The sequence below is a fragment of the Triplophysa rosa genome, linkage group LG23 (genome assembly GCF_024868665.1).
Source record: "Triplophysa rosa linkage group LG23, Trosa_1v2, whole genome shotgun sequence".
NCBI classification, from domain to species: Eukaryota; Metazoa; Chordata; class Actinopteri; order Cypriniformes; family Nemacheilidae; genus Triplophysa; species Triplophysa rosa.
The window spans coordinates 16,721,113-16,748,782 of record NC_079912.1 but is presented as its reverse complement, the minus strand read 5'-3'; the positions used below and the strand labels follow the sequence as shown (position 1 = coordinate 16,748,782).

The window sequence follows — 27,670 nt, the reverse complement described above, 5'->3', positions numbered from 1 at the left end:
CACCTACAGACCACAGTAGTGTAAAAATCATTATTTAATCACCTCAATGCTCATGTTTCATACACATTCCAACGCTAGTCATTTATCTGTTTGATAAGACATATTGTGTGCAAAAAATGCAATTCATGAAAAAGGGAAGAAAGATTAAATGGAAAACAAAATATCAGCTGATACTATAATAGTGCAGATAAGCAGTAAACAGCTCAGAATTTAGATTGATTGGCTAACAAAAACCTACTTGCAATTAATTAATTACATTATTTATATTAAACTTGTATGTAATTGACTAGTTCTGCTTACTGGAATGTATGATTGATTCAGAACTTCAGCAATATTTAGTAAACTCCATAAGAGTTCCAGGCATAGCATGTTACGTACAACAGTATATTGTACAATATGGAAAATAAAGTAACGCGTATTATCTGAATACTGATCGATGTATTCTTACATACTGTAATACATCATAATAGATGAACGATTTGGTGGAGTTTATACCCAGCATTATGACAGGGAACACCGTAAATAAATAAGGCCACCAAAACATGGTGATTTTGTACCAGAGGACATCAAAAATCCATAAATTATGTTGCAATATATCACAGGGCTCAGAAACACAAGGAAAGTTGTGGGCTTTGTGCTGCATATACAAAAAGGTTACACAAAAAGTTGATAGTTGGCACTTGGATGCAGAGAATAATTCATATTCAATGCATTTTACAGGGCACAAACAGTTGAATAATAGACAATGAACATAATGACATTAAAGCATCTTTCTCCTACCTACAGCATCCAACTGAGGGTTTGAGAAAGCAAAAAACCATCCACATCTTGTAGAACATATGGTTAAAGTTCCCAACAACAGTATTAGTTGCATAGTGTTAGAATCATATACATATCTCAATGTACAGTATATAAAAAACGTTAAGATAATCAAGCTTCAAACAGGGATGAAACAAACCCGCTTTGCTGTTCTCCTCGATCCCAGTAAACAACTAATGGCTAAAACTCCTTCAGACGCGATTTCTTTCTCAGTACATAACAATCCAGTGATTCTGGTGAGATTGCTTAGCATTTGCCTGCAACTCCTGCTGGATTTGTAGTTGTAGTTTAAGTAGATTTGTAGTTGCAGGTCACCTTCAAATGTCTTATGTCCACACATCCATGGGCACCATAGCTTCTTTTGATCCCATAGGTGGCAGAAGGTTCTGCTCGCTGAGGAACTGGAGAGGAAACTGGACTAGGAAACCCCGAATCTTCTTCAGCTCCTCTTGGGCACGGGCAGGGTCCTCTTTCTCCAAACCAGGCTTTGAGAGGAACCCTTCTAGCTCCAGAATTGACCTCACGTCACTGGACGGCAAGCAGCGGAACACCTGGAGGAAAAGAAAATGTTTTAGTCAAGTCGTATGACATTTAAAAGAGCAGGGTGATAGCAGAAAGTGCATAAATGTTAAAGTGATGCAGAAATAACAAGTCATTTCACATATTCTTCAATCATTTTTGAATTGATTATAAAATGGGAAGAAACAATAATGATGTCAAAATCCAAAGATGACAGAAAAGTACAAAGAAAACACTTGGCCAGACCTTCTGGTAGATGGTTGCGTTCCGGGCAGCAGTGGTCATCCACACCTCCTTGTAAAACTGGTCACTTATAGGGTCTGTCACATCAATGCTGGGGTCCGTGTTCGCACCCAGAATCATCCTGTTGATTAGAAGAGAAAAAGCTAAAAACAAGATGTCTTTGAACATCTTTACAATTGAAATGCATCAATAAACAGGTTTGATCGTGTCTGACCTGAAACACTCAAGGCGCAAACTCTGTCCGAAACGTCCGGCCTGATATTCCTCGCCGTCCATGATGGACTTCACAGTCTCAACGTCCTCATAAATTACAGCCACCTCACTGTCTCTCTTACCCAGCATGCTCCGATCATTGATGTTGGCAGAACCTGACAGAGGAAACAGGAGACGTTTTTATTTATTTACATTGATAAATATCCTAAAAGTGGTGCAAAGTCATGCATATTTATTTAAAAAAATAAAGATTTTATGTTATACTGTTGAATACTGGATAAAGCGAGGATAACATGGACATGACGCCAATACAAAGCGGCGGCGCAATAAAAAGGGCTATACTGGATAAAACTGAATATTTCTGGATTCAAACAGTTGAAAATATTAAGGATAATCGACCAAGTGATAAAAATATAGCACTGTGCTAGTGTTTTTTGTTGAAATCTGACATATTGTGCCTTTAAATCACACTGCATTTCAAAAATATTACACATTTTCCTGTGAACTGCAGTGCCGCATTTTAACATTAGGGGGAGCCATTTTATCTGTTTCTAAACGTGCTTCATGACGTTCACATCATTGGTACATTAGCACAGAAGAGCTCTATGATAACATGCAGTGATTATTTGTGTTTCCTGTCTGAGAATGTCTATTTCTACTCACCGATGATGACGGTGTTGTCGTCAGCGATGAGCATCTTACTGTGCACATATATCAGTTCAGTCATCAGCTTTCCCTCCAGCTCAGTGTGGGTCCTCAGACCCCCAAATGAGATGTAATTTATCCACTGATCTCCCACTGAAGAGGGACGGACAGAGACATAAAGAGTTCAGTCAAATACAATATAAACCTACTGGGAACATCCCACGATAACCCTACTCTTCAAATGCCTTTTACGTTCACTTGGGTAAAAACACATCCAATGGGATCAATTCTGCCATTAGCAGGCATCCCCCCCCCCCAAATAACATGTTTTATACTCAATAAATGCCCACTGCATTCAAAAACACAGAAAACCAAATGTAAACCCACAAATAAGAACAGCTCCTGCGATGTGCATCTATATCTGCCAGAGACACAGCGAGAACACAGATCCAGCAGAGATGCAACAGAACACCACAGACATGCTGGATAATTCAACCACTCCAGCTCTCACACAGCAGGGTTAATGGGTGCAGGCTCTTCACCCCAGTTACGCTACAACTTTCACTTTGACAGCGAGTAGATGGTGTGTGATAAAACACCCATTCCATGTACTGACCTATCATTCTCAAGGGACCACAATTTAAAGCATGTTTGTCTATTGCAATGACATAGACAACCACTAGAGGACACTGTTGCACGTTCTTAAAACAGCAATCTGAGGTGGGTGGATTATGAAGTTGCTGCTCAGGAAAGCACCTGTTGGAGCAAACCCGCTTTATAACAAGACTCAATTGTGCAATTGTATTTTTGGCATGGGAAGCACAAAGGCATTATGGGTAACAGGGCAGTGCAACAGGAAATTCTTGCTCTCCTGCTTGTGTGCTTGGTAATTTCCAAAAAGCCTCAAACCCATCAATCAATGCAGTCAATAGTGTCTTGATCTTTTTAAGCCAGAGAGGACGAGTAGAACTTTAGTGTCTGGAATGGCTCTACGCGAGGAAGAACATCAGAGAGTCTCCGACACTCCCTTCAGAGATAAAACATTTATGATGGTTTTATTCAAGCACTGTACTTACTTTCCCTCTTCAGCTGTGAGATAATAGAGCAGTCTCCTCTGATCATGGTCCTGTGAAAACAGAAGAAGATTAAGAGTGCTAAAATCATTCGGAGAAAAACTAATTAGAAGCCAAACAGAACACTCCCTTTGTAATTGTAGTTTTCAGCGCCAGCAGAACTTTTATGGTTCATGTGACATTCAATTATTCTATCTTGTATTATATCTTCTATCTATTTTTATATCACAAAGAGACTGTAATTGCACTGTAAAGCCCTCAGAGGTGGACTGTAGTGAATTATTTGACTCCGCTTGAGAACATTTTTCTGTACTTTTCAAGTGTTTATGTAAGGGATAAGGTACAGACAGCTGGTTGTTATCGCAAGAATAAACCCACGACAATGTGATCAGGAGGACCCTCTTATTACACGGCTACTTAAGTTATTGATGATTAAACATTGATTTGACATATTTCATTAGCTATATAATAAACATAATTATGTCTTCAGACCTTACATAAATGGAGCGTTGTTATTTTTTTATTACCTTTGAATGAGCTATTTCTATCTACATACACGGTGGATGTACGGCATTCACCATGTTGCTTCAACAGTAGCCCTTAATGGAAAAACTGCTCTACAGAGCTTGTTTCGTAAATACATTATCTCCTTCAGCATCTTATTTCTGTGCAGCCACCAGAGTGCTTAAAGGGATAGTTCATCCAAAAATGACAATTCTGTCATCATTTACTCACGCTCGTGTAATTTCATACCTGTATAAATTGAACACAAAGAAAGATATTTGGAAGAATGTTAGTAATTTTCAGTTCCGGGACATCATTGACTACCTTAGTAGGAAGAATTAAATGGTAGTCAAAGGTGTCCGAGAACTCTTTGTTTTCCTAAATTCTTTAAAATACCTCATTATGTGTTCAACAGAACAAAAAAATATAATATTTTTATCCTACTATGGTAGTGGATGATGTCCCAGACCTGAATATTGCTAACATTCTTCCAAATATCTTTCTCTGTGTTCACTGGAACAAAGACATTTATACAGGTTTGAAACAACCTGAGGGTGAGTAAATGATGACATTTTTGGATGAACTATCCCTTTAATAAGGGAGGGGGGAGTGAGCCGTTGGTTGCAATTCTCAAACTCACCACTAGATGCCGACTTGTATGTATTTATGAAATGTAGTGGAGTGCAAATCAATGATATTACGCTTTATAATGTAGTGAAGTAAAACAGTAAAAAAAACAGTAAAATTGTTAAAAACATGAAAATGTAGTAAAAATACACAACTTTTCACGTCTCAAGCCTGTTACTAAGTGGGTGCATACATACTGCGGTTTCAATGGGGTAACAAGCATTGCTTCTTGACATTTGTCCTACAAATCTATAAAAACATTGAAACTTTCAGCACTTAAAACTTCCTCCCCAGTCAAAACAAAGAGAATTCATTGAAACGAACTTGTAAAACAGCTTGTTTTCTAGTTTTATGAACTATATTGGACAGGTCTACGTGTGTAAAAACTCTTCAGCGTTTCATGTGCAAAGAGGATGTTAAAAACACAACAAAAATGTGCACTGATCAAGAACTTTAGAAACAAGAAAGTTACTTTGTTACTAAATCGTGACATTAAAAAGATAAAAGTAAAACATTCATTGTTACCTGTAATTAAAGTGCATGACTGCTTGTATGGCACTGCCACCGCCAGTGTTAATATCCCCCTCAAAACCAGGAAGCAGAGGCGTCACCACATAAACACGGTACTTCTTACCCTCCCTGTGAGCCCGAAGAAAAAACAAGAGAGGGAAAAATAAAACAGAAACTGTGAGAACAAATGGTAGCTTTCTATTAAGGATATGCAAACTTTCAATAGGACTTCCTGTGAATCCGATTCGATTTCCAGGGAACAACACAGATACTGAAATAAATGTATAACTTTAGTGTATCGCAAGTCACTTTGGATAAAAGCGTCTAGAAAATCACAAGTTTAGAGACAGCTTGTTATTGACTCACGGTCGATCTTATCATAGCTGGCTATTCTTTAACCGTTAAAGAATACCTTTCTGTCTTTAAGCAAATCTGAAAAATCCACATCTGTCCATACACACAGTATTGATTTACAAGTTTCTCATTAAACAACGAATGTGCTTGTGTGTGTCATAGGCGTGTTAATATACTGTATGAAAGCTTAAAGGTGTTTCATGTCAAACAGAACGTTTTCTGTGAGGAATGCCGTCAGGGTGTGTGCGCTTTCTGGAAAACAGAGAAGGAATTGAGTTATTGAATGCAGACAGCTCACCGATAAGCTTTAATGATCCTTTGAGCGATGGCGTCTCCGATTTTATTGTGAACGGTTTTGTTGTCTGCACAGCTTATGAAGAACTGGTTCTATACGACATAAAACTCAATTTTAACTCGTATGAAGGCTGTTATTGAAAATGTTTTGTAATACTACACATTATGTATATTAGTAGAAGCCACAGGAACAGTGATTTTAACATTTATTATTATTATTCGTAACATTTCTGCTCATGAAGAGAAAACAAACATCAACACATGTACCTCGATGTAGATATAGTGTTTGCTGTGTTCAATGACGTAGACGTAAGCCGTGTGAATCGACTCTTCATGATATTTTATGCCCGCTGACCAGTCTGAGGCAGAACGCAATACCTGAGCAGAGAGAGGGGAAATAGGATTATAAAGCTCTGATGGGAATACTGACACTTAGATAAAACCCGCACCTGAACGTTAGCTTGTGAGCATCCAGGAACCTGATACTTGATCTCACTTCCAGTCGTGTGAGATTTAGGAAGAAGATACGGGTACGAGAGGGACCTGTATTTGGGCTTCATGATCTGAATGTACACAAAATAGTCGTATGAAAAGAATTTGTCATACTATATCATTTGTGAAGTTGGATAATAAACTTGTAAGTGTTGTAAAATCTACATCTACATACTTTGCTTTATATACACTCGGAGATTGTAACCTGACATGGTAATGTAGATAACAAGAATGCCTATGAACACTATGTGGGTATGCATCAACTACCCACATAGGAACAGAAAATATTATGGGATGGAACAAGGATATATAGTGTTAGGATGTAAGTGAAATGATTTCGTTGGCTTTCTCACCTTGGTGAAATTCCAGCGCTGTATGAAGTGCCGCGCTACATCTCTGGCTGCTTTCCCATGAACCACAGAGGCAATGTCATGCCAGGGCATTCTGGGAGTTAAGTGCCTGTCAATAAAATCTGCAAAAAGAAAACTTTTTTTTAATAAAGTATAAAAATTATATAAATAAATTAAATAATTAAATGACAGTAAATACATTTCAAAAACACTGAAATGTTCATATTTGAATAAACGTTTTACATTTTTATTCCAGTTTACAAATGATTAGCAATATAGATGAAATACCAATGAATTGTTTTTTATTTATTTTTGAAATGGGACAATACACATTCATTAACATGAACACTTAAGTACATGTAAATATGCCAAATTGAGCCATACAGGCTTATTTCCATCTGTAGTCCCAGGCAGGTTGATGTTAAATATCCACAGATACATAAAAAATCCAGCGCTGGATTAATCGCATACAGAATAAAAGTCTTGTTTGCATATGTGCACTGTGCGTATTTATATTATGTAAACACAAGGTTTTATTCTGGGTGCAATTCATTGTAATTCTTTATTGTATTAAACGGAAATGCAAGTACTCACCGTCGAAGGGTTTGTCCAGCTGGATCCAGTCCTTATGTACAAAGTTGCAATAGTCCTTGCCATGCCAGAAGCGTGTGTTTCCCATCAGCCCGATGATGTCTGCCTGCAGATCCTGGGCTGCTTCTGCATCTGAGAACATTGATGAGACACTCAGCAATGAGGCATAAAACACAACCACACGAGCGTTTTTCACAAAACCATGCAGCACACGGCCGAAGGCAAAACTCCTTTAGTTTAATAAAATAAAATAAAATAAAATAAGTTAACGCATTATAATTACTTTGGAATTTGCAATCATTGGATATTCTGGTTCTTACTCATTTGGGAAGCATCTGGAAACCACAGCAAACCACACAGTGCTCCGAGTGTTCAGAAAGGTTGTCCCGTGATCACTAAATGTGAAATCCAAATTCAGGGCAACCTTTTACATGTGAAACATCACACCCAAGCTTGATTCTTACTCACCGCTGGGACACAAGCAGGAGGGCATGGTAACCCTCAGCTCGATCCATTTAAGAGGGATCAAATTTTGGTGGCTGCAAATACTGTTAGAATAGCCTATGGAAAATGGGCATGCTTGTAATCTTGGACAATCTTAAGAGCTAAAATGACAAATAATTTTTGTTGAGAGGTGATCTATTGGAAACGGTCAATACTACAAATATCCCAACAAGATTTAATGAGCACATCTACATTTACTTGAGAGTTTTATAGACAATTGTTTTTCAAAAGCCTTCACTAGTTATCATTTACACAAGATGGTCAGTCCTATCAAAGCGCTGCCAGCGGACACTGCAAAATAAATGATGTGTGATAACAGCTGAGAGTGGGAGTTTGGGTCGGTCAGTTTCAGGGATGGGGGCGTACTCACTTTCTTCTGAGCCCTCGGCGCTGCTCACGCTGTCTGCTGGTGCCAGCCCGTGTTTCTGCAGCTGCCTGCGGATGCTGAAACGGGTCTTCTTGATCTTTCCTTGTCCTTTCAGTTTGGGCTGGTCTGTGGTATCCGCGGGTACACTTCTACCGTTACTGTGCGCCGCACTGGCCCCGTTTGGTGGAGCGGCCATAGTGGAAGAACCTTCAGACATTTTCTGTGACACATGAATAGCAATGAATTAAAGGTCCTACGAGCCCTCTGGGAACATATCTTTGGAGACCTCTACACCTTTTGATAGACCCCTTATTATATGTTAAAGGGACAGTTGAACCAAAAAACAACATTTGTCATCGTTTTATCAACCTTATGATGTTCAGAACCTGTATAAGACTCTTTGTTGTGTGTAACAAAAAAAGAAGATATTTTGAGAAATGTCAATGTTGTTTGATTACAATCGTACTTTGAAATATCTTCTTTTTTGTGCTGCAGAAGAAAGTCATGCAGGTTTAGATGACATGAGGGTAAGTTAATAATAAAAGATTTTTAGAAAAACTATCCCTTTAAGAATAAAGAGCAAATTGGCCGTCTGACTACAAATAGTAGCAACATATTTCTAACCTCCGCAGAAACAGGAAGAGTCCTCGTGACACTTCCTATGTCAGTCAACCGATGTTCCTGATCATCCCAGCGCCCGTATGCCAATTCAATGCCTCCCACGAAAGCCACCGATTGGTCAACCACAATGATCTTCTCATGATGTGCCCACAGGTACACGGAGGACGACACATGGTCAGGATGTCTCATTACCTAAAAACACAATAGACAATCAGCCAATCATCTCCTTCATTTTTGTTTTATTACTTGAATATCGTTTCTCTCACCTTGATGTTAGGATGAAGCTGTTGTAGTGTCCGTTTGCTATATTCACTGTTTATACCAAGCGCCAGCTCCACCTCCTTATACAGCATCACAAAGATCCGCACACCTTTTTGCTGCAAGATAAAACACATCATATTAATATATAACCTAGAAAAACACCCCAAAGAGTGAATTATTGAACAAGAGCTGCTTTATTGCTGGGGCTGGATAGTGACATAGGGTTGGATGAACTCACCGCTTGCCGTTTCAGGACAGAATCGAGTCGCCAGCGGTTGCCCTCGACAACAGGCCTCTTGAGGAAGATCTCTGGACTCAGCCTGCAGTGACACAAAGCGGCGACCTCATCAGCAAGGGAAACATCAAATATGCATAAACGTCAAGTCTCACATCACACTGTCGCCGACATAAATTCAAACGTATTATGATGAAGGATTACGACATTAGGATGTCTGGCACAGTGACTTGAGTGATGTTGTAACAGAGCACCGGGCATCTGTCTGATGAAGGTAACAGATCTTTTTGGCCGTTGCTCTTAGCTGGGGGTGTCCTTTGAGAAGGTGCGTGCAACGTGTACCAAAGTGTTTCTTTTTTGTTATTCTAGCGCCTTAATTTGGACTAAAATGTAGTCAGTCGGTCATTGTCACACATCTCTTTGCGAGTTTATTTCGCAATGATGACTAGCTGACTTTTTATAATCCTTAAAAGGGATAGTTCCCCAATCGTGAATCTTTCTTCATCAATAGGATAAATCACCTATAAGATTTTTTTTCCTGTGAAACACAAAAAGAGATATTTTGAGAAATGTCTCTGTGGTTTTGTGTCCATACAATGCAAGTTAATGGGGGGGCCAATGTTGTTTGGTTACCGACATTCTTCAAAATATCTTCTTTTGTGTTCTGCAGAAGAAAGAAAGTCATACAGGTTTGAAAGGTTGAGAAAATGATAAGAATTTTCATTTTCGTGCGAACTATCCCTCGTCTAAAGATGTTCTAAAGATCTATAGCAAAGTTCATTCTTTTTTTTTAAATGATTTGCCGATGAGGTCACTGTTGTAGTTCATCTGATATAAGTAATATGTTTCAAAATGAATCAATAGCACCCAGCGTCAAGTTAATGATGGATTTGGATTGGTTTATCTCAACATACCACCAGTCGGTGATAAAGATCTCCTCCTCTGCCTCCTCCAGTGCGTTTGCCACATCCTCCATGAACTGTTTTCCATTCACATACCTGAAACACATCCAATCACAGATCAGTGGGCGGGCCTGATCAGACATCAGAATTCTGTCACTGCTTTTGTACAACCCAATCGGTTAATCATTTACAATGACTCTTACGCAGATGTCTTCACAGGAACATGACAAAAAATAAATCATGCAAGGGCCAATAATAATCCCAACAGAACCATAACACCAAGTTTTATATAATCAAGCTAAAGAAGACAACATTGATATTGTTAAAGCATCTGCAAAATACATCAAAGTAAAATGTGTCAAAAAGAATATAAATAAAATGTATTTACAGTAAGTGCTTTTGATTATGGCTGTAATTTCGATTAAGTCTTTGAAAATCGTGAGACCATCTCCAAGCTCATTGTGCAAAGCAATTTTGTACACTGTTGTGATGAAGCCAATAAATGGCCATATTACTCAAACTTAATTACATAATTTTCATTATTCATTGAACAAGAGGACCAATGGGGCTTAATGCAGCAAGAATGAACAACAATTCATCAGGCCGGTTCAGCAAATGAAGGCACTGCTCCAGAGACCATCACGCTCCTCTACAGGGTCAGAAGATGATGAGGTCTACAGTTACACTCTCCCTCTCATTCTCTCAGGTTACTCCTGTGAAACAGACTTCACCTGAAGACACAAGAGCTTTCAAATGTCTATCTGTGCTGGGAAACATGAGCTCTGCTTCTGCCAGTTGTCTTTTGGGCTTTTCAGGATCATTTCAAAACGAATATTATAATATAATATATATACCTATATACTATAATATACATTGCTTTAAGCATTCATATCTTAGATCTTTTTGCTTCTGAAGAATTAAACCTTGGATGAAAGTTTTTTTGATTTGTGCACTGCCAAACAAGGCAAAAATACTTAAATATAAAGCATTTTTTAGACTAAAAATTAGCGACTTAGTGTCTTAGTAAACCCAAATTTTGGTAGGCTATTGTCGGTGGTCACCAGGGTTTTGTCATGTGGTTGCTAAGATGTTGATACCTTGTGTTTTTTTTACCGGTTTCATAGTTTGCTTGGCAACTGCTGTAGCATCATTGTGAACGCGACAAACATGCGCACAACACAGGAGTAATGGAGCATATCGTTGGCGGATGGCAGCAAAACAAAACACTGCTAAAATACCAGAGAGTTTGGGAAATCTTACAGAAATGAGCAGACAACGATCATTCGGTTTGCTCGACGGCACACAAGGGTAAGCTAATGTAGCATTTAGCATTGCGTTAAGGGTCTCAATCTCTATTTTACTGTCACGGACGAAGCATATAACGAAATGCCAATATTACGTATTAAAAATGCGTATTCATGTGTTGCAAATCCAGTGACGCTGGTAATGATTCTCTCCGCCCAATCAGTGACCTGCGTGTAAACACGTCTCATTTTGGTATCGGTACGATACGCTTGGAACCTCAACCGAGGTGGTACTAAAAAAAGTACTAGGTACTTTACCCAGTGGAAAACTCCCCAAAAGTGAGCTGTTCGGCGCCGTACCGTGCAGTACTATGTAGTGGAAAAGCTCCATTATTCTTACCAACAAGCAAGATAAGAGGTCTACTTCATGTCTGACATCCCTAATTACAGGCATGTAATTCAAGCGAGGAAAAATTCCAAGCTGAAACCAATTCCAACTCAACCCTCTGTGTGGTGCGATATTTACCATTTGGCTGGGATGTTCTTCTGCATTTTAGCAAAGGATGAAAAGCGATGTTCCTTAAGAAAATTACTGCCATACTTCTTCACAAATTCATCTAAAGCCTGACCCCACCAGCGGGCGTGCCGGTAACTGGTGAACTTCAGCACCAGAGCCCTGTGAGAAGCACACAGTTTTGTGACTTTAATGTTACGCTTATCAACCACATATCGTGTCAAGATTATCACGTGAGCCTCAGCTCGTGGTGTTCACACACCTGGACAGGCTGTCTATCCGGACGCCATGCTTTGTCTCTGTGTCTTTAGTGTCCATTTTGATGTCAAACTCCTTGTCCACAAGCAGGACAAATGAGATGGCACCCGAGTCTGGTTTCATAAGCACGAGGAAAGAGTCCTTCACCACCAGCCACCTGTCAAGGTCATCAAGCAGGTGTTTGGATAAAACTCACAATGTTTTTAATCTTTTGTTCAAAAGAGATGGAGAAGATCAATACTCTATATTGTGATTTTAATGTTTTTTCCACAAATTCCGACCTGTAAATATGTATTTTTAGAGAATGCAACACTAACCTTTTGGACCAGCGGTAGCACATTTTGCTATGGCCGCAGCAGTTCAGTCCAGGAATACGGTGACCTCCTGACCTTTTGAGCACCATGCCCTCTCTAAGAAAGAATTCAACAAAGGTCAAGGATCAATCATGCAAAACACAAGAATTACATTATATATCATTTATCCGTTCTCATATTCTAAAATGTTGAGGCAATAAGCAGGAAACACTTACAAGCCTTTTGGTCCCAAGTCATGGATGAATGACAACTGACTCACGTCAATGAACTCCATCTGTGACAAAAACAGTTTGAAAGCATTGAATTATCAGCTATTTTCCAAACTAAAGACTTTGTTTAAAAAATTAGGATGATGGCTTTTTTAACACATTTTAGAATGATAAACTCAACATATCGTCACAATCGTCTTACATTATTGTCAAAACTGAGGTCACATATTCTTATTCTGACAATTTATTTTCATTATGTGATGTTTATTTTGGGACTTTTTTTAGAAAACAAAAAGGTTTACCTATATTACCGGACTTTGTACTTATATTTGTACTATGTACACTATATGGTTGATCCATTATACATACACGTTCATGTGTACACCTGCATATTTAATGTGTATGTTCAACGTCTAATGTGTATATCTTGTGTATATACTGTCCATATGTGTATAATGTATATTGTCTTTTTTGTATCTGTCTATTTATACTTTGCACTGTTCGTCTGCACTACATACTGTCACTTAAGTCTGTAAAGTCATACAGTTGTTTGTCATACAGTTGTCTGTCCAACTGCATTCTACTTTGTATGGAGTACGCACCCAAGACTTTCACTCACCACACATGGTGATGTGACAATAAAAGTGAGTTGAGTTTATATGAAGGAAGTCAAATGGAATGTAAAAACTTAAGAAGGCTCAATAACATAAAACTGGTCAGAATGCAGACAGAACCTTTTAATTCCAATGTGGCGAAATTGTAACAAAATGCAACTATGGGTATTATGTTGCAACTAAAACAAGAACGTAAATCAGAACTTTTTTATATTATAGCATTTTTAAATAGCCACCCCTTGCCGAAAATGAGGAAAATTTTTTTTTTTGACATTTTATTAACTTCCTTTTATAAGGTTTTACCATGAGACGCTTTTTAAACAGTATTAAAGGATTTCCTATCTATTGGGTATGGAAGCATATTGGTAGCAATTTTAAAATTGAATTGCAATTGGCAAAATAGCAATGCAGAACGTAAAATGACAATGCATTTATGTCTTTAAATATACATTTGAAATAACATATGTGCAACATTAGGTGCAAAATGAAAATTCAATAATATAATTTACATTTGTCAGTTCCTACACTACTTTTAAGATGTAATTTAAATGCATATTTTAACACTCTGAATCGGAATAGTTGCATTTTCAAAAATAACTTGTTGACATATGTTATTTTCAATGTATATTTAAATACATAAATGCATTGTCATTTCACACACTGCATTGTCATTTTGCAAATTGCATTTCAATTTTAAAATTGCTACCAATATGCTTCCATAATTGGGCTCTATCTGGGCTCCTATTGGCTGCCTTTTCGCCATTATTTGGTCCAAGTTATCCATTTCAAAGACATTTTTTATTTCTGTGTATACATACCGTTGCGTGGTAATTTCTGTACATTGGCATTTTAAGCAGCTTATTCAAGTAATCTTCAAGTTGCCTCTGTTAAAAGAAACACATCAGTCAGACACCATATAATGTGGCAGACAGCTGAAACATGTCAAAGGAGATAAAAAATGACAACTGACTCTTCTACTAGACACTTGCTCTTCCCTGGCCAGTTCCTCTCCCCCTCCCCGTGGCAGACTCGGCATGCTCCGTTCCAGGTTTCTGTTTACCGTCTGCCTCCGTTCTGCGTGACTATGGGCCAGACGAACCAAAAATTGTTCAACTAGATCAAAATTCAACATTCATGATATATCTGCAACAGTATGCCACCTATGCTCTCACCTGCGGGTGGGAATTGGGATTCTCATGAAGGCCTTGTAAGTGCGAAGTTCACGGTGAAGCTCCATAAAATGTTTCTCCTTCCTCTTGATCAACCAGGTGAAGTTTCCGTGCCTCATTTCTATCTTAAATACTGAAGGAAGCACCTGGACACATCAGAAGATCAGCCTCGGATTTAAAACAAGCTGCTTCCCAAAACATGACTAATGATGGGTGATAAGACTTTTGTTATTCTTCTACAGAAAAGCAATTTTTGCATGTGCCAAGTATTTTTGTATATAGTGTCCAAATCTCCAGGGCAACATGTAAATCGCCTTGCCAACCTCTAAATCTCCCGGGCAACAGATATACCTCCTCAGCCCACATGCTGACACTTCATGAAAGAGAATGGGAGTGGAAGATCTTACCTTAGAAACGCTTCTCTGGGTAGTGACGTTGAAGCGATCCTGGACAGAAGTGAAGCGTTCCACCTCCAGGATTTTGGCGGTTATGGGAAGAGCGGTAATGAACACGCGTCCTCCAGGTTCCTTAAAGCCTTTTGTTTTATACACGGCTGAGAAGCGGATGCAATTTTCTGTGGACACAATCACAACCGTGTTTAACTCATAGTCTGTGAAGCTTAAATACTGTAGGTTACGAAACAGTTTTTTAAAATGGGTTTAAGTGGGACAGTTCAGCCAAAAATAAAAATGTTGTCATCATTCATTCACCTTCATGACTCTTTTTTTTATGGGGAACTCAAAAGAAGATATTTTGAGATATGTTTTAGGGGTTTTGTGTCCATACAATGGAAGTTAATGGGAGCTTTAAAATATCTTCTTTTCTGTTCTCTAGAATAGAGATGTTCCGATACCCTTTTTCCCTTCCCGATACCTGGGCTCACGGTATCGGCCGATACGGAGTACTGATCCGATACCTGGGTGTGTATAAAACTAGCCCTGTATGAATTATTATTTTATGGTGTGCTTCAGACTTATCCCTTAATAAAACATGAACAAATACATACAGTAAACTAGAGTACTTTTATTATCTGACTGACATTTGACAGTAATGTTATTTATTTTTCTTAAGGCTGTTTGGTCCATGTGGTTCTCAACCTTTTTTGGGCCAGCGCCCTCCATCCATATTCCAGGTCCCTTCTGCCCCCCACAAAAATAATGGGCTACATTTCTTCTTCATAATAATAATAATAATAATACATTATTTGTTATTATAATATAATTTAAAATGCATGTCACTGAATTGGGATAATCGGTAATCTCATTAAATGTATATTTGTTTTGCCTAGTGAAATACCATTAATAATAAATAAAAAGCATGTCACTGAAAGTCAAATAACAGATTTGATTGGCCAGTTGGAATATTACCATACTTTCCCAATGAGCAAAAGCGATGTGAAGTAGAATGTTTGAACTTAGCTTCAATACTCCCCTAAATGCAAAATAAAAACCTAAAATGCTGCTTACATTCACCTTACTTTACAAAAAATTGTAAGTGTGTAAGTGTCCCCAAGTTTATAGGCCTAAATGCGTGTGTCAGTGTGTGGTTCCATCAAAGGTATAATACCTTTCGGTCTGTCATTAATAATTTGTGTTCATAAGGCAAATATAAACACTACAATCTTCTTACAAGAATAAACACATATTACATTGTAAAAATTATTGGATTTTTTTCCAAGCTGTGTAAATATTCGGGCTCAGATATGACAATGATTAGATAAGTAGAGAATTAATATTCTAACCAAAGATGATTACAATATATTAGACTGAGTTTATACTATATATACAACATAAAAAAATCTAATTAAATGTAATTAATTTTAAATGCTGTCATTAGAGTGGAAGTGAATATAATTTATTGAAAATATTTTCCAAGGCTTACAAATAAGTATTTCATGCTAAATTCTGTTCGTGCAAACTCAACTGTCATATAATGTGCAATGAAAGGTACAGATGTTACCCAAAGCAAATGGATACATTTGTAGTTAGCCTATTTGTTTCACATTTTTACACTATCACTATTAAGTTAAATCTGCCCTACAGTCAGCTGACGTCAAGGTAACATGACAGAGCTCTCACGTGACAGGGGCGGCGATCCCAAATTTAATATTATAGGCCATCAGTGTATTTTGGTGTGTTTGCCACACTGCGCATATCTATTGGCATATGACATCAAAGCACCGCGAGAATGAATCAAACACTTATGGAGCAGTTTGATCTTCAATCTCTGTCGCCTTGAATGCCGATCAGTATGTGCAGCTCAGGATGTCAAATGCACATTTCTCTTCACGTTAGCGTTCAAGTTCTGTAAAACATTACTTTTAAAAACTAGCTCGCACTGCTCGGGGTAAATTAAGCCCTCCAACATCCTACATGAGGTTGTTGGTTTGAGCACCCAGCAGAAAAATAATTTGGCGCAATGCTTGTACAAACACATACATTACTGTTTGAAGTGTTTTTCACATCTGGTGTGGCACGGACGATTTTCTCGTTGCGGTCCAAACGTTTTGTACAGTCAAGGTGGTGCTCGCATCTTGGGGCGAATAAGAGCTTATTGATATGTTTTTCAATAATCGGTTGCGGCTGCCGCGAAGAGCTATGTCCGGGATGAAGAGGCAAGGTAGGTTTTTGGGTGCGTGCGTGCAACTGCTGAACATGCTATGATAGGCTGAAATCATCACGTGGTGTGTGCGTGTGGTCAAAAACATTCACGGCTACATTAAAAACACAGTTTGCGCCCTAGCTGCTCCTGATACAGATCATAATATTTTGCAGGTAAATGTTTAATCTAGTCTAACCTGGATCTTCGGTGTAAACTTACGAACGCCCCCCTTTAAAAAAATCTAGTTTCCATCGCCCCCTGACATTCTCTGAATCCCCCCGGGGGGGGGTACTGCCCCCGTTGAGAAACACTGCTCTAAACAGTGGTTGCTTGTGACGACACGGCACAACTTCCTGTGTTTGCATTCTGAGCAGCGAAGAAGAAGTGATTTCCCATTTGCAGTGTTTAGCAAAGATAGCGGGGCATAAGTAGGTCCTGTTCAAGAAAATGGTATCGGATCGGTACTTTGATCCAAGTACTCTCCGATACGATACCAGAATTTTACGTGGTATTGGTGGTATTTCCGATATTAGTATCGGAACAACCCTACTATAGGAGAAAGTTTTGAGTGACGTGAAGGTGAGTAAATGATCAAAATGTATTCATTCATTTTTGGGTGAACGGTCCTTATGAAACTTATATAAAACAGAAATATATGGCATGTAGGTGTGGCAACCTCAACATGGCAACCTCACTTTAATTTAGATCATTTTGTGCAGGTTAGATTTTACGTCTTTATTTTTTTACCTGCACCAGTGGGGTCCTGGCCGTCAAACTCCTCTTCTCCATCGCTAATGTCGAGTTCTCGTGTGTCCAAGTTTTCCATGATATCAGTCATATCATTGGCCACCAGATGCAGGGTGCTGACTGTAGGGTCTTGCTGTCGCAACATGGCTAACAATCGGCCCGCCGGCCAGGGCACTCCTTTAAATCATACAGAACAACAGACTTTAGTCAACCTTATTGTGCTCAACCCAATAATAAGTATTTTAAGAGACAGAAAACTTCATTCGTTTTGTCAGTTTCTTATAAGATCAGTAATTCCTTCCAGTATGCGTGTGTGTGGTTGTGTTGTGAGGAAAGATGAATGAGAATCACAGAAACCCATTCAACACCGAAACAGGAGTCTCTGCTGACTAATAAAACTCAAGGTTCAAATCGGGGAGAAAAGATAGCAGTTCGGTTTTCGGTTTCTCATTCTTCTTAACTGCTAGCTATACAGCAAAGATAAATACATACCATACCAAACCCAGATACACAGACCATTTACAACAGCAAATGTATTTTAAAATGTATTATTATTATTATTTGGTTTGTACAATGAGAAAGAAATAAATTACAAATGTAATTATTCATAAATGAACTTTATTTGACATAACGTGTCGTGATTCTACCTCATCATGTCATGTCTTTCTTGGTTATGGGACAGAATCACGGCAGGATCCCTTGTTATGTGTGGAGAGAGTCTTTTTGACCCTTTCGGTCTTCGATACTCTCTCCGGTCTTTGTCTGTTTTCCCGCCCTTTTGTTTCCCTCGTTATTGCTTGTTGATTAGTTCATGTCTCACACCTGTTCCCTCTTGATTTCCTCCCCTTTATATAGTCCTCATGTTTCATTGTCCTGTGCTCTGTCATTGTATCTGTACTATGTTCGGTCCTTGTTCTGTATGTTTCCAGTTACCGTGTGTTCAGTGTGCCACCCGTGCGTTCTGCCGTTTGTGCCTCAGTGCCAGTTTTGCGGTTCCGTGTCTAGTCCAGTAAGTGTTGAGTTTAGTTCATGTCTGGTGTTTAGTTAGTTTTTGCTCTGTGCTAGTGTTTATCCTTGTTCCTGTTTTTACCCCATTGTGGGTCTTTGTTTTGTGTTTATTGTTTAAATAAAGTCTTTTTGTTTAACCCCGTAATTCACTGCCTGCCTGCGCTTGGGTTCTTCCACCACCACGATTCGTGACATAACGGTGCACCATATGCTGGCTTTGTTATATTTACAGAGAAATACTGTCCTTTACTGTAATGGTATAGTATAAAATAGTTTTCTCAGTTATTTCTTTTAATATCCCTCATATCATGTTTCTTAATCAGTATTTGGACAATGAACCCTACAAAGCCACACAGTAAAATGAACCCATTCAATTTCTGTCTTTTCTCCATAATACATCTCCCCAGATTAGTGACACAACAGCACAACATTAGTTGACCCGAAAATAAAATTATTTCATCATTTACTCACACTCTTGTCATTTCAAACCTGTGTGACTTTCTTTCTTCTACAGAACACAAAATAAGATATTTTGAAGAACGCTGGTCACCAAACAACATTGACCCCCACTGACTTCCACTGAACGGAAAAAGACACTTCTGAAAATCTATGTTTTTGTGTTCCACAAAAGAAAGAGTCATATACAGGTTTTGAATGAGGGTGAAAAAATGATGACAGATTTTTTTCCCTGGATGAACTGTCCCTTTAAAACGCACTTTGCAGTCTACAGACTTTATTTTGGTCTGAAACAGAATGACACTTTAACCCGGTGTACTATACCCACAGCATGCTTTTTTCAAATGTTCTCTAACATTACAAATGGAAGCATGCTGATACAGAACAGGTCAGATGAATGGGAGGCGGGCATCCGGGTGAGCGTTTAGCACATTTATGATTAAATCGAGACACTCAATGCTTGGACTGGAGCCTTGTTGAAGCGCAGCTCTTGTTTCCATGGAGGTGACCCGAGTCCATCGAAGGCAATTACAATCATCACATCTTGCGAAAAAATATCAGCCACTCTGTTGAATGAGCTGATAGCTGAAGGAGTGATGAATTTTCATAACAACCACTAAAGGAAGACCAAAATAGACCTGCTCTCACTTCCTTAAAGCCGACCAGTGATGCAACATTATAAGGAACATAATATTGCAAAGTCAAAACGGTCTAGGCAGTCTAGGGTATCAAGTAGATATGTCGGATACACAAAAATGGACATATCTAGTAACAGTCTGTCCCTCTGTCTGTGAGTATTAAACTTGAGCATATAACTCATTCCTGCACGTGAACGATACCTCAAATTATTCCGCTTGTTCTTGAGAGTTGTGCTGTTACTTTGGTATGCGATCACACTTTGAAGGTAAAGGTAAATCATTGGGTCATGTTTTTGGAATGCAATCTTGGCTAGATAGTTTTGGAGTCATTCCACATTCAAGCAGATTCAAGGGGTGCACTTGTATTATTGGTAAATAGCTGCCCTGTGATTTGAACCATATGGTTATTCAGGAATAATGACATAATTGGGAACGCACTTTTTTTTCCTAAAAATCCTTGTAACAGTCACAGATACACTAGTGGGTTTATTCAAATATTCCTCTCCGTTTTATGTAAATCACACTGTACTCACGCCACATTCAAATAACCTTCGTTACACACCTGTCAAACACACAGTGGTGGACTTCTCATAGAAACAAATCCTGTTTACATCCATACAATCATTCGGACAAATTATGAGCCTTGTGAGGGGAGGACCACTACAAGTCGCGACAAAAAAAACGTAAAAAAGTCTCAAGTACAGACAAGCTTGTACAAACACAAATACACATCATTCACGGTTAAAAGTCCTCGGTAAGCAGTTCAGTTATCCTGCACCGTCTGCAAAACACAGACATTCACACTTGCACCATTTCTCACAAACACCGCACTCAACGCTTCAGCAAATTTTGCAGAGAACTATCGTGAAGCAGTTGGAACAATAACATGCACATCAGTTAAAAAAAGTTTAGATGTTCGATATATTGGTAATAAAACATTCTCTGACAGAGTTTCACTGAAATTGCCAATCAACAAACCACAGCGACCACATCATCACGTTGCTATGGCAACAATGCACAAGTTTTAAATTTCATAACATGTGAACACTTTTGGGTTCGGCAAGCCATTTTATGCATTAATATTATTTGTTGTTTAAAAAAAGCGTAAAAACTTTGCCTTTTAATTGTTGCTTAAATATTTCATAGCTTTTGAAATCGGCAGCTGTTAAGATAAATGTGGTCCATTCATTCCACAGGTTTGCTCCTTTTGTATTTTTTCTGTAAGTAATGTGCACACCGTGGCTTTTGGATGAAATGTATCCGTTCAATTGGCAACAGACCAAGTCTTTCTACATGGAGAAGAAAAAGGGATATTGTGTCCTTGTGTGATCAACATGAAGGACAACCTGTAATCCCACATACCTCTTTCAGAACCTATACATATATTCTGTACAGCTAGGAATCAAACCGGTATTGACAAAGTTACTTCCTTGCATTTGTTTCTAAACATACTCGAACATAAATATCTTACACTGACACAAACATCAGCGGTCTGTCATAAAGATTCAGATGGAATTTGGGGCTTCGGTGGAGTACAATTCGTGTGCACAGAGAAAGATTTCTTAACAAGCCACATTCAGATAACTGGTTATGGAATGCAAATATAATGCAGTGTTTCCGGGTTGGTGGGAAGGACTGGACACGAGAAAATGTTGTCCTTATGTTGTTCCAATTGCTTCCATTGTTTACCTCATTTGTAAGTCGCTTTGGATAAAAGCATCTCCTAAATGACTACATGTAAATGAGACAAGTAGCTAGACACAAGTCAAGTACAGTAGGTGGATGGCACTTACTGTAGGAATAAGTGCCGTGCAATTCCGCGTGTTAATGGGTTTAGGGGGACAAACACGGAACAGGCCGAAAGTGATTTCCAAATTGACATCTTTGCTTGTTTTTAATTAAATGAATTATTCACACATTTTTGGGAAATTAATCTTGATTAATTTACCATGGCATAAATCTTTTAAAATATACTTGTTGATTCTAATCATTTCACATATACTGTGTAGAAACAACATAAAGACAGTCTATTTGTTATATTTCTTTAATATATATATAATTTAACATCCCATGAGTGTTCTGTACTGTGCTTGGAGTTTAAACTGAAACCAAGCTTTGAGAAGAATTTAAGGAGGCTTGGCAAAAAATAACACACGACACATGCACGAAGCTTCTTGTCAAAGCGCAGGACAATATTTCTACAAGACAGGATCAACAAAATATTAACAACTGATAAAAATGTATGTTTATTATATTTAATTGAATTGTTTTCCTAATGATTTCTATTTAGAATAAAATATGGGATTCTGATACACTGTGGTTTGCCTTTTGAGCCAAATACCTTTGTCCAATAAATATCTTAAAAGTTTAGTGTTCAGTCCATTTTGTACCATACACATCACATCTTGATGGTTTAATACAAACTGATGGAGCATTAAAAACAAATATCACTTTTAGTCACTACTGTAAAAGCATATCATCACACATTAGGCATGGGCCGAACACCGGTTCCAAGGTATACCGAGGTTTGAAAGAGTCAAGGTTTCAAAACCACTAACATTTTCTGCGATACCGTTTCTAAGGTATGAGCTGTGTTTACACAAAAATACATAATTAAATCATGTAATGCAATGTCGGATGTTTAGGCCTAATATCTGGCCTATGACAAAAAATTATTTTTTGAAAGAGTAATAACTTTAAGGCTTTATTTTTACCTGACATATATGTTCTATGAACGTTGGTTAAAATACAATGTATTTGTGTCCAGTTGAAAAGTTGTTGTTTGTATACACACACATTTGAAAATAACACATTTTAGTGTTGTAATTGCAATACTGTGAAACCGTGACACATAACGTCAAAATCTCATACTTGGCCCATGCCTATCACACACTTTCTAATTCGAACAAACCACCTTCAGACGTGTTAACAACGAACAGATCAGTAACCAAATATGACCCTGATTCACATTCCAGTCTGATTATTGCCGTTGTTATGAAATACATTGTGCGCCTATACACATGCCGCAGTGACTCACACTCACCCACATACATGTACACTGATATTAGAATCACACCTCCAATGCCAATGCACATCTCAAGACTGAACGATGCGCATACGGTACATTACATTTATTTTAAGTCAAGCTGAATTTTTTTATCATTTGCACAATGTCTCAAACCGCTTCACAGAACATCAGTTGCGGTCAAATTGTCACAAGCAGCAACAAGCCATAAAACAATACGTGATTTTAGAACGAGTTAACATCTCTGAAATGCATTTACATTACATAAACTTCAAAAAACTAGAATGTGAATATTAAAAAAAAAAAAAACATGAACACTAACCTGCCCGCAGAGAGGCAGAGAGAGCATCATTGAGTTCTCCTCTAGATTTTCTTGATCTTTATTATTTAAAAAGATGAGTGAAACTAACCAATCGTGTAACGCCGTAAAGCACACACACTGACCGCTCACAGGCAAACAGCAGTGTGCGCTGGACTATTTGACCAAGTGGGGGGAGCAATAGGGGCTGAAACGGAGTAGTCACATGCCAAAGGGAGGAGGAGTCTTCACATTCTTAAAGAGTAAAGCACCAACATCCATCTCTTGTCCTATGTTTATTTACTGTTTTTTCTTTTTTGGACTTCCTTCTTGGAGATGGGCGTCTGTGTGTGGACAGAATGTGCTGTCCAAGTTAATATTTGTTAGAAAGATTTAAGCCAATTTATTATAATATACATTCACATTGTTTTAACGCAGCTTTATAAAGAACATAGTCATGCAATTGTCAGGCCAAAGGCCTGTGCTACATTGTATATACAAATAAAAAGAATCGTTGCCTTTTATTCCCTTTTGCATCTCTCATCCCATTTTAAACTTTTAATCTTATGCAAGCATCCGATTCTGGATTCCAGCTCCAAACTGTGGCATTCAAGACAAACCACAGTGTGCTTTTCTTCACGTCTTCGGGAGAAAGCTGTTATTAAATGCTCATCTGGCAGGACTGTATGGCACATGACATGACAGTCCAGACACACCCACCAGCCACACACAAACACACACACGCATTTTGTATACCCGTATTTTAAATGCAAGACTCGTGGTTCTTGTGTTGATGGTGGAAACTATAGATAATGCAGAAAATAACAGAAGTTACAGCATAGATGGTTAAATGTGATAAGAAACACAACCATACTGTTTTTAAACAAAAGGAATTTGTTTCGTAATTCCATAAGGTGATGCTCAAACATGTATTACAGCTGTCAGTCATGTACATATTTGAACATGATGTAATTCCTAACGTGTGATACTTAATGTAGTCATCAATGACACGTACACAGCATGCAGTGTATTTTAAGTAATGCATTTATAAGCGCACAGACAGATCAATGTGTAATCCTAAATGGATCATTTGTAATCTAAGGTTTGTTAAGTCTCATTTTCATTTTAAACACCATTGATAAATAAAATAAATATTGGGTTCACGTAAAAGATTCCAGAGCAGGCCCATTGGGTGGTAGGCTAGTTTATTTCATTTGTATTGAACATCAGTGTCTAATGTTAAAAATTAGGCCTAATGATCAGAGAGAAGATCGATATGGCACTGCAGAGCACATTTGTAAACAGTAGCTGAACCAAAGTACACTTTATTCATAGAGTAAATAATTCAAATGAGCTTTTTCTATATTTGTTTGGTTCATAAACTGCATCACTGGTTCATCGTTGAGATTAACACAAGACCAGCTGTTGAGTTGGATGAAACCATTTTATTTGCTTCCAAGTTATTAGAAAAAACACACGTTATTTTATATCACATTATTTCATAGAATTTTGCAAATTCGCCTCAGAAAATGCTGGCAAAATGTTGATAATAAAGAGCGCAAATCTGCCGCCCTCTTGCGGTAGACGCGTGAAGCGTTTTAATTAAAACGCCTGCAAGCAAGTGGATTTAACGTTGTTCAACTCACTGTGATTGGATTTAAGACAGCTTGTGATTTAATTTAAGGCCGGTTCTGTCAATTGTAATCGTACTGACACAACAAACTATTTTTAAATAACAAACAAATCACATTTTCTAAAAAAAAACGTATAACCTGTGTCAAATCAAATGGAGCGATTACTTAAAACATGTTGAGTACAAAACAAGTGCTTAAGTGACAATGGACAGACAGACTCTGAATTTACGGTCACAGGACATTTAGTAAGCCTGAAGTCATGCCATTAAAAGTGACACACGAATGAATCACGCTGTGTGTTTTTCAGAGCACAACTACAAATCTTAAACCACTACCAAAACCACTGCCATGTTCAGACTGGCTATTTTAGCTATAAGAGACTACACAGGACATTGTGAAACACCACATCTCCGGTGTAATGACTATTTCTGTACGTTATTTCGAAATAATGACAGTCTGACAAACATGTCACATGTAAAGAAGTTCCAGTTTCACAGAACAATCCCAGATTCAAGAACTAGCTCACACCCCTCGATGAATTCAACTTCCTGTCCCTAATGATAAAAATTACACATTTAAACCACAAAAAGAAAAACCGTTTCCCCTTTTTAGGTGAATGTATGTTGATTTAAAACAGTTATGAATTCACTGTAAAAGAAAAGGTTCTCACATATACAATACCACCATGTTGTGGTTTTATATACTGCTAATGCACAGAGGATGCAAAGAGTGACGCTGTCGACCACAAAGAGAGCAAACGACACCACTGAAACCAACCTGAGAACAGCTTTCATTTTACACACTCATGTGTGTCCACTAACAAACACACTCATGTGTGTCCACTAACAAACACACTCATGTGTGTCCACAAACACAGTGGTTCTCAAACTTTTTCGTTGTAAGGCCCCCTTTGTGTTAAGTGCATCGCTTTGCGGCCCCCCATATAAAGACGTATAATCTTAAACTTAGAATTTTAATTAAACCAAAAACATTCAGTTATACAATGCTGTAACCTCAATTCGTTTGGTTGGTGGTGTCATTTTTCTGATGTTTGATTGCATAAAATCTATGATAAATTTCTATATTTCATAAAATGCCACAAAATCTGTGGCCCCCTGGATCCATCTTGGGGCCCCCCAGGGGGCAACGGCCCCCAGTTTGAGAACCACTGCACTAACAAACGTGTCCGCTGTAACTCATACCACCTTACCCGTGTACATTCGAAGAGGAAAAAGCCTGATCACTGCAGGCTAAAAGACAAACACCAGACCAGCAACTCGTGTAACCTGGCAACACTTTTATTGATGTAACAAACATCAGATACTTCATGTATGTTGATAAGGTGTGTCTTGCTGTCTCGCAGTAATAAATGAATGCACCTGTCATACATCTCAAGATTGTAATCCACAGTCCTCAGGAACCACGACCCCCCCCTCATACTGTCGTTGATAAAGGGCTCTGTTAAAAACATTCTCACACTATCTGTATTGGTGTCGTTGTCAGATATGTAAGTTAACAGTGGGCCAATTCGTTTATTGCCTCATTGTACAAAGGACAAAGGCTGTATAACTATTAAAACAAACGCAAACTCACACTTACACCTCTTCCCACTAAGTCAACCGAACACTCCCAATCTGTTTGCCATGAAGCAGATCTTTAATACCGACCATCACACATGACCAACAGACTCGGACTATTCTTTACTGTATTCTATACAGAGACCTGCTATAATATGGACAAACAATAAGATGATAACACACGCTTATATAAAAGTCTGCACCCTAAACAAGATTCATTTGGATGCTTCTGTTGCTCTTCGGTCCACAAAAAGACCAATTTTGAGATCAAATTTATTGCACACTAATATTGGTTAAAAACGCTATATGGTTTTATTAAGCATGACAACCAAAACACAGTACACACAGATGCAAGCAAGATTTGGTGTTCATCTACAGTGACAGTAAGAATCAGTTTGTGTCTTTAAAGTTGCCATGCAGGTACAGCAGGTTGTTTGTGCCGTTATGGGTGTTGGCACTGAGAAAAACTGCGTTATTTAAAATGTGTCACGTTAAAGTTTAAATATCTGTAAACGTTCTGACGTCACACACACATTGCATCTGTTGAATCCCAAGAGGTCTCTTTAATGGAGTGCTCAGCAGTGATGCAAACCAATGACTATCATAAAATGCGGTCGCATCCAAGCTGTGTTGCTATGCATGTTAAACTCGTACTGCATTAGAAGTCTACAGATGTCACTGGTTTAAACGCTTAGAATAAGTACTTTTCCGAGTGTTACAACTTGTTCGGTGTTCGTTTATCCTATGGGGTGTAAACGTACCTGATGAAGAAACGGAGGTTGATGTCTGCGTATTCTCTGAATCAGCTGTTGAGAAATAAAGTCAACGAGGCGAACGTGGAGCAAATGCCTCGCGCTTCCTCTTCTGCACTTTCAGACCCGCCCAGTTAAATTATGCACGGGCGTAGACACTCATTGAGCTGTCATTAAATATACAGTCACAGTGTTATTGTTTTTACACAGGTCCATATTCATATGTAAAGATCGTCTTGACACTGTTTGAAAATATATATAAATATATGTTAACTCACAGCTTATGATTTTTTTATTGCCAAATAAATACAAAGAAGTATAAAATTGAGTAATTATACATTTCAAGCAAGAGTACAGAAACAATACATTAGAAAACAAATTACAAGTAACTAGGTTGAAAAAAAAACAAGGAGAAAAAAGTCACGTGTTCACCTATACTATTGGATCTGGGTGTTGCCTATTAAGGAGTTGTCATTCAAGTTAACAAT

At 38.2% G+C, this 27,670-nt stretch overlaps 1 protein-coding gene across 2 annotated transcripts; it reads right to left on the bottom strand.

Moving 5' to 3' along the window:
- Positions 1–16: 16 nt before the first annotated feature.
- Positions 17–27,306, bottom strand: pld1b (phospholipase D1b). Of its 2 annotated transcripts, none has more exons than XM_057322985.1 (26): positions 27,192–27,306; positions 17,795–17,971; positions 14,854–15,020; positions 14,450–14,592; positions 14,248–14,359; positions 14,096–14,161; positions 12,670–12,728; positions 12,458–12,550; positions 12,145–12,297; positions 11,895–12,044; positions 10,137–10,220; positions 9,226–9,307; positions 8,993–9,103; positions 8,730–8,918; positions 8,109–8,325; positions 7,238–7,366; positions 6,647–6,765; positions 6,251–6,364; positions 6,069–6,179; positions 5,806–5,894; positions 5,169–5,282; positions 3,516–3,565; positions 2,458–2,592; positions 1,796–1,949; positions 1,585–1,702; positions 17–1,370 (listed from the first exon to the last, which is right to left on the bottom strand). In XM_057322985.1, the coding sequence occupies exons 2-26, from the start codon at positions 17,937–17,939 to the stop codon at positions 1,146–1,148; spliced, it is 3,129 nt and encodes a 1,042-aa protein (XP_057178968.1). In that variant the 5' UTR covers positions 17,940–17,971; positions 27,192–27,306; the 3' UTR covers positions 17–1,145. The 2 variants fall into 2 exon arrangements, with proteins under 2 accessions (XP_057178968.1, XP_057178969.1); XM_057322986.1 differs by lacking the exon at positions 27,192–27,306 and adding an exon at positions 23,244–23,366.
- Positions 27,307–27,670: the final 364 nt, after the last annotated feature.

What these genes read in the sequence shown, in the direction of transcription:
- pld1b (XM_057322985.1), bottom strand. Translation starts at nt 17,939, where the DNA reads ATGTTGCGACAGCAAGACCCTACAGTCAGCACCCTGCATCTGGTGGCC. An exon ending in GACTTGGGACCAAAAGGCTT is followed by an intron (nt 12,551 to 12,669) that starts GTAAGTGTTTCC and finishes ATTCTTTCTTAG; the next exon opens with AGAGGGCATGGTGCTCAAAA. An exon ending in ATCTTTATCACCGACTGGTG is followed by an intron (nt 9,308 to 10,136) that starts GTATGTTGAGAT and finishes GTGTCACTGCAG; the next exon opens with GCTGAGTCCAGAGATCTTCC.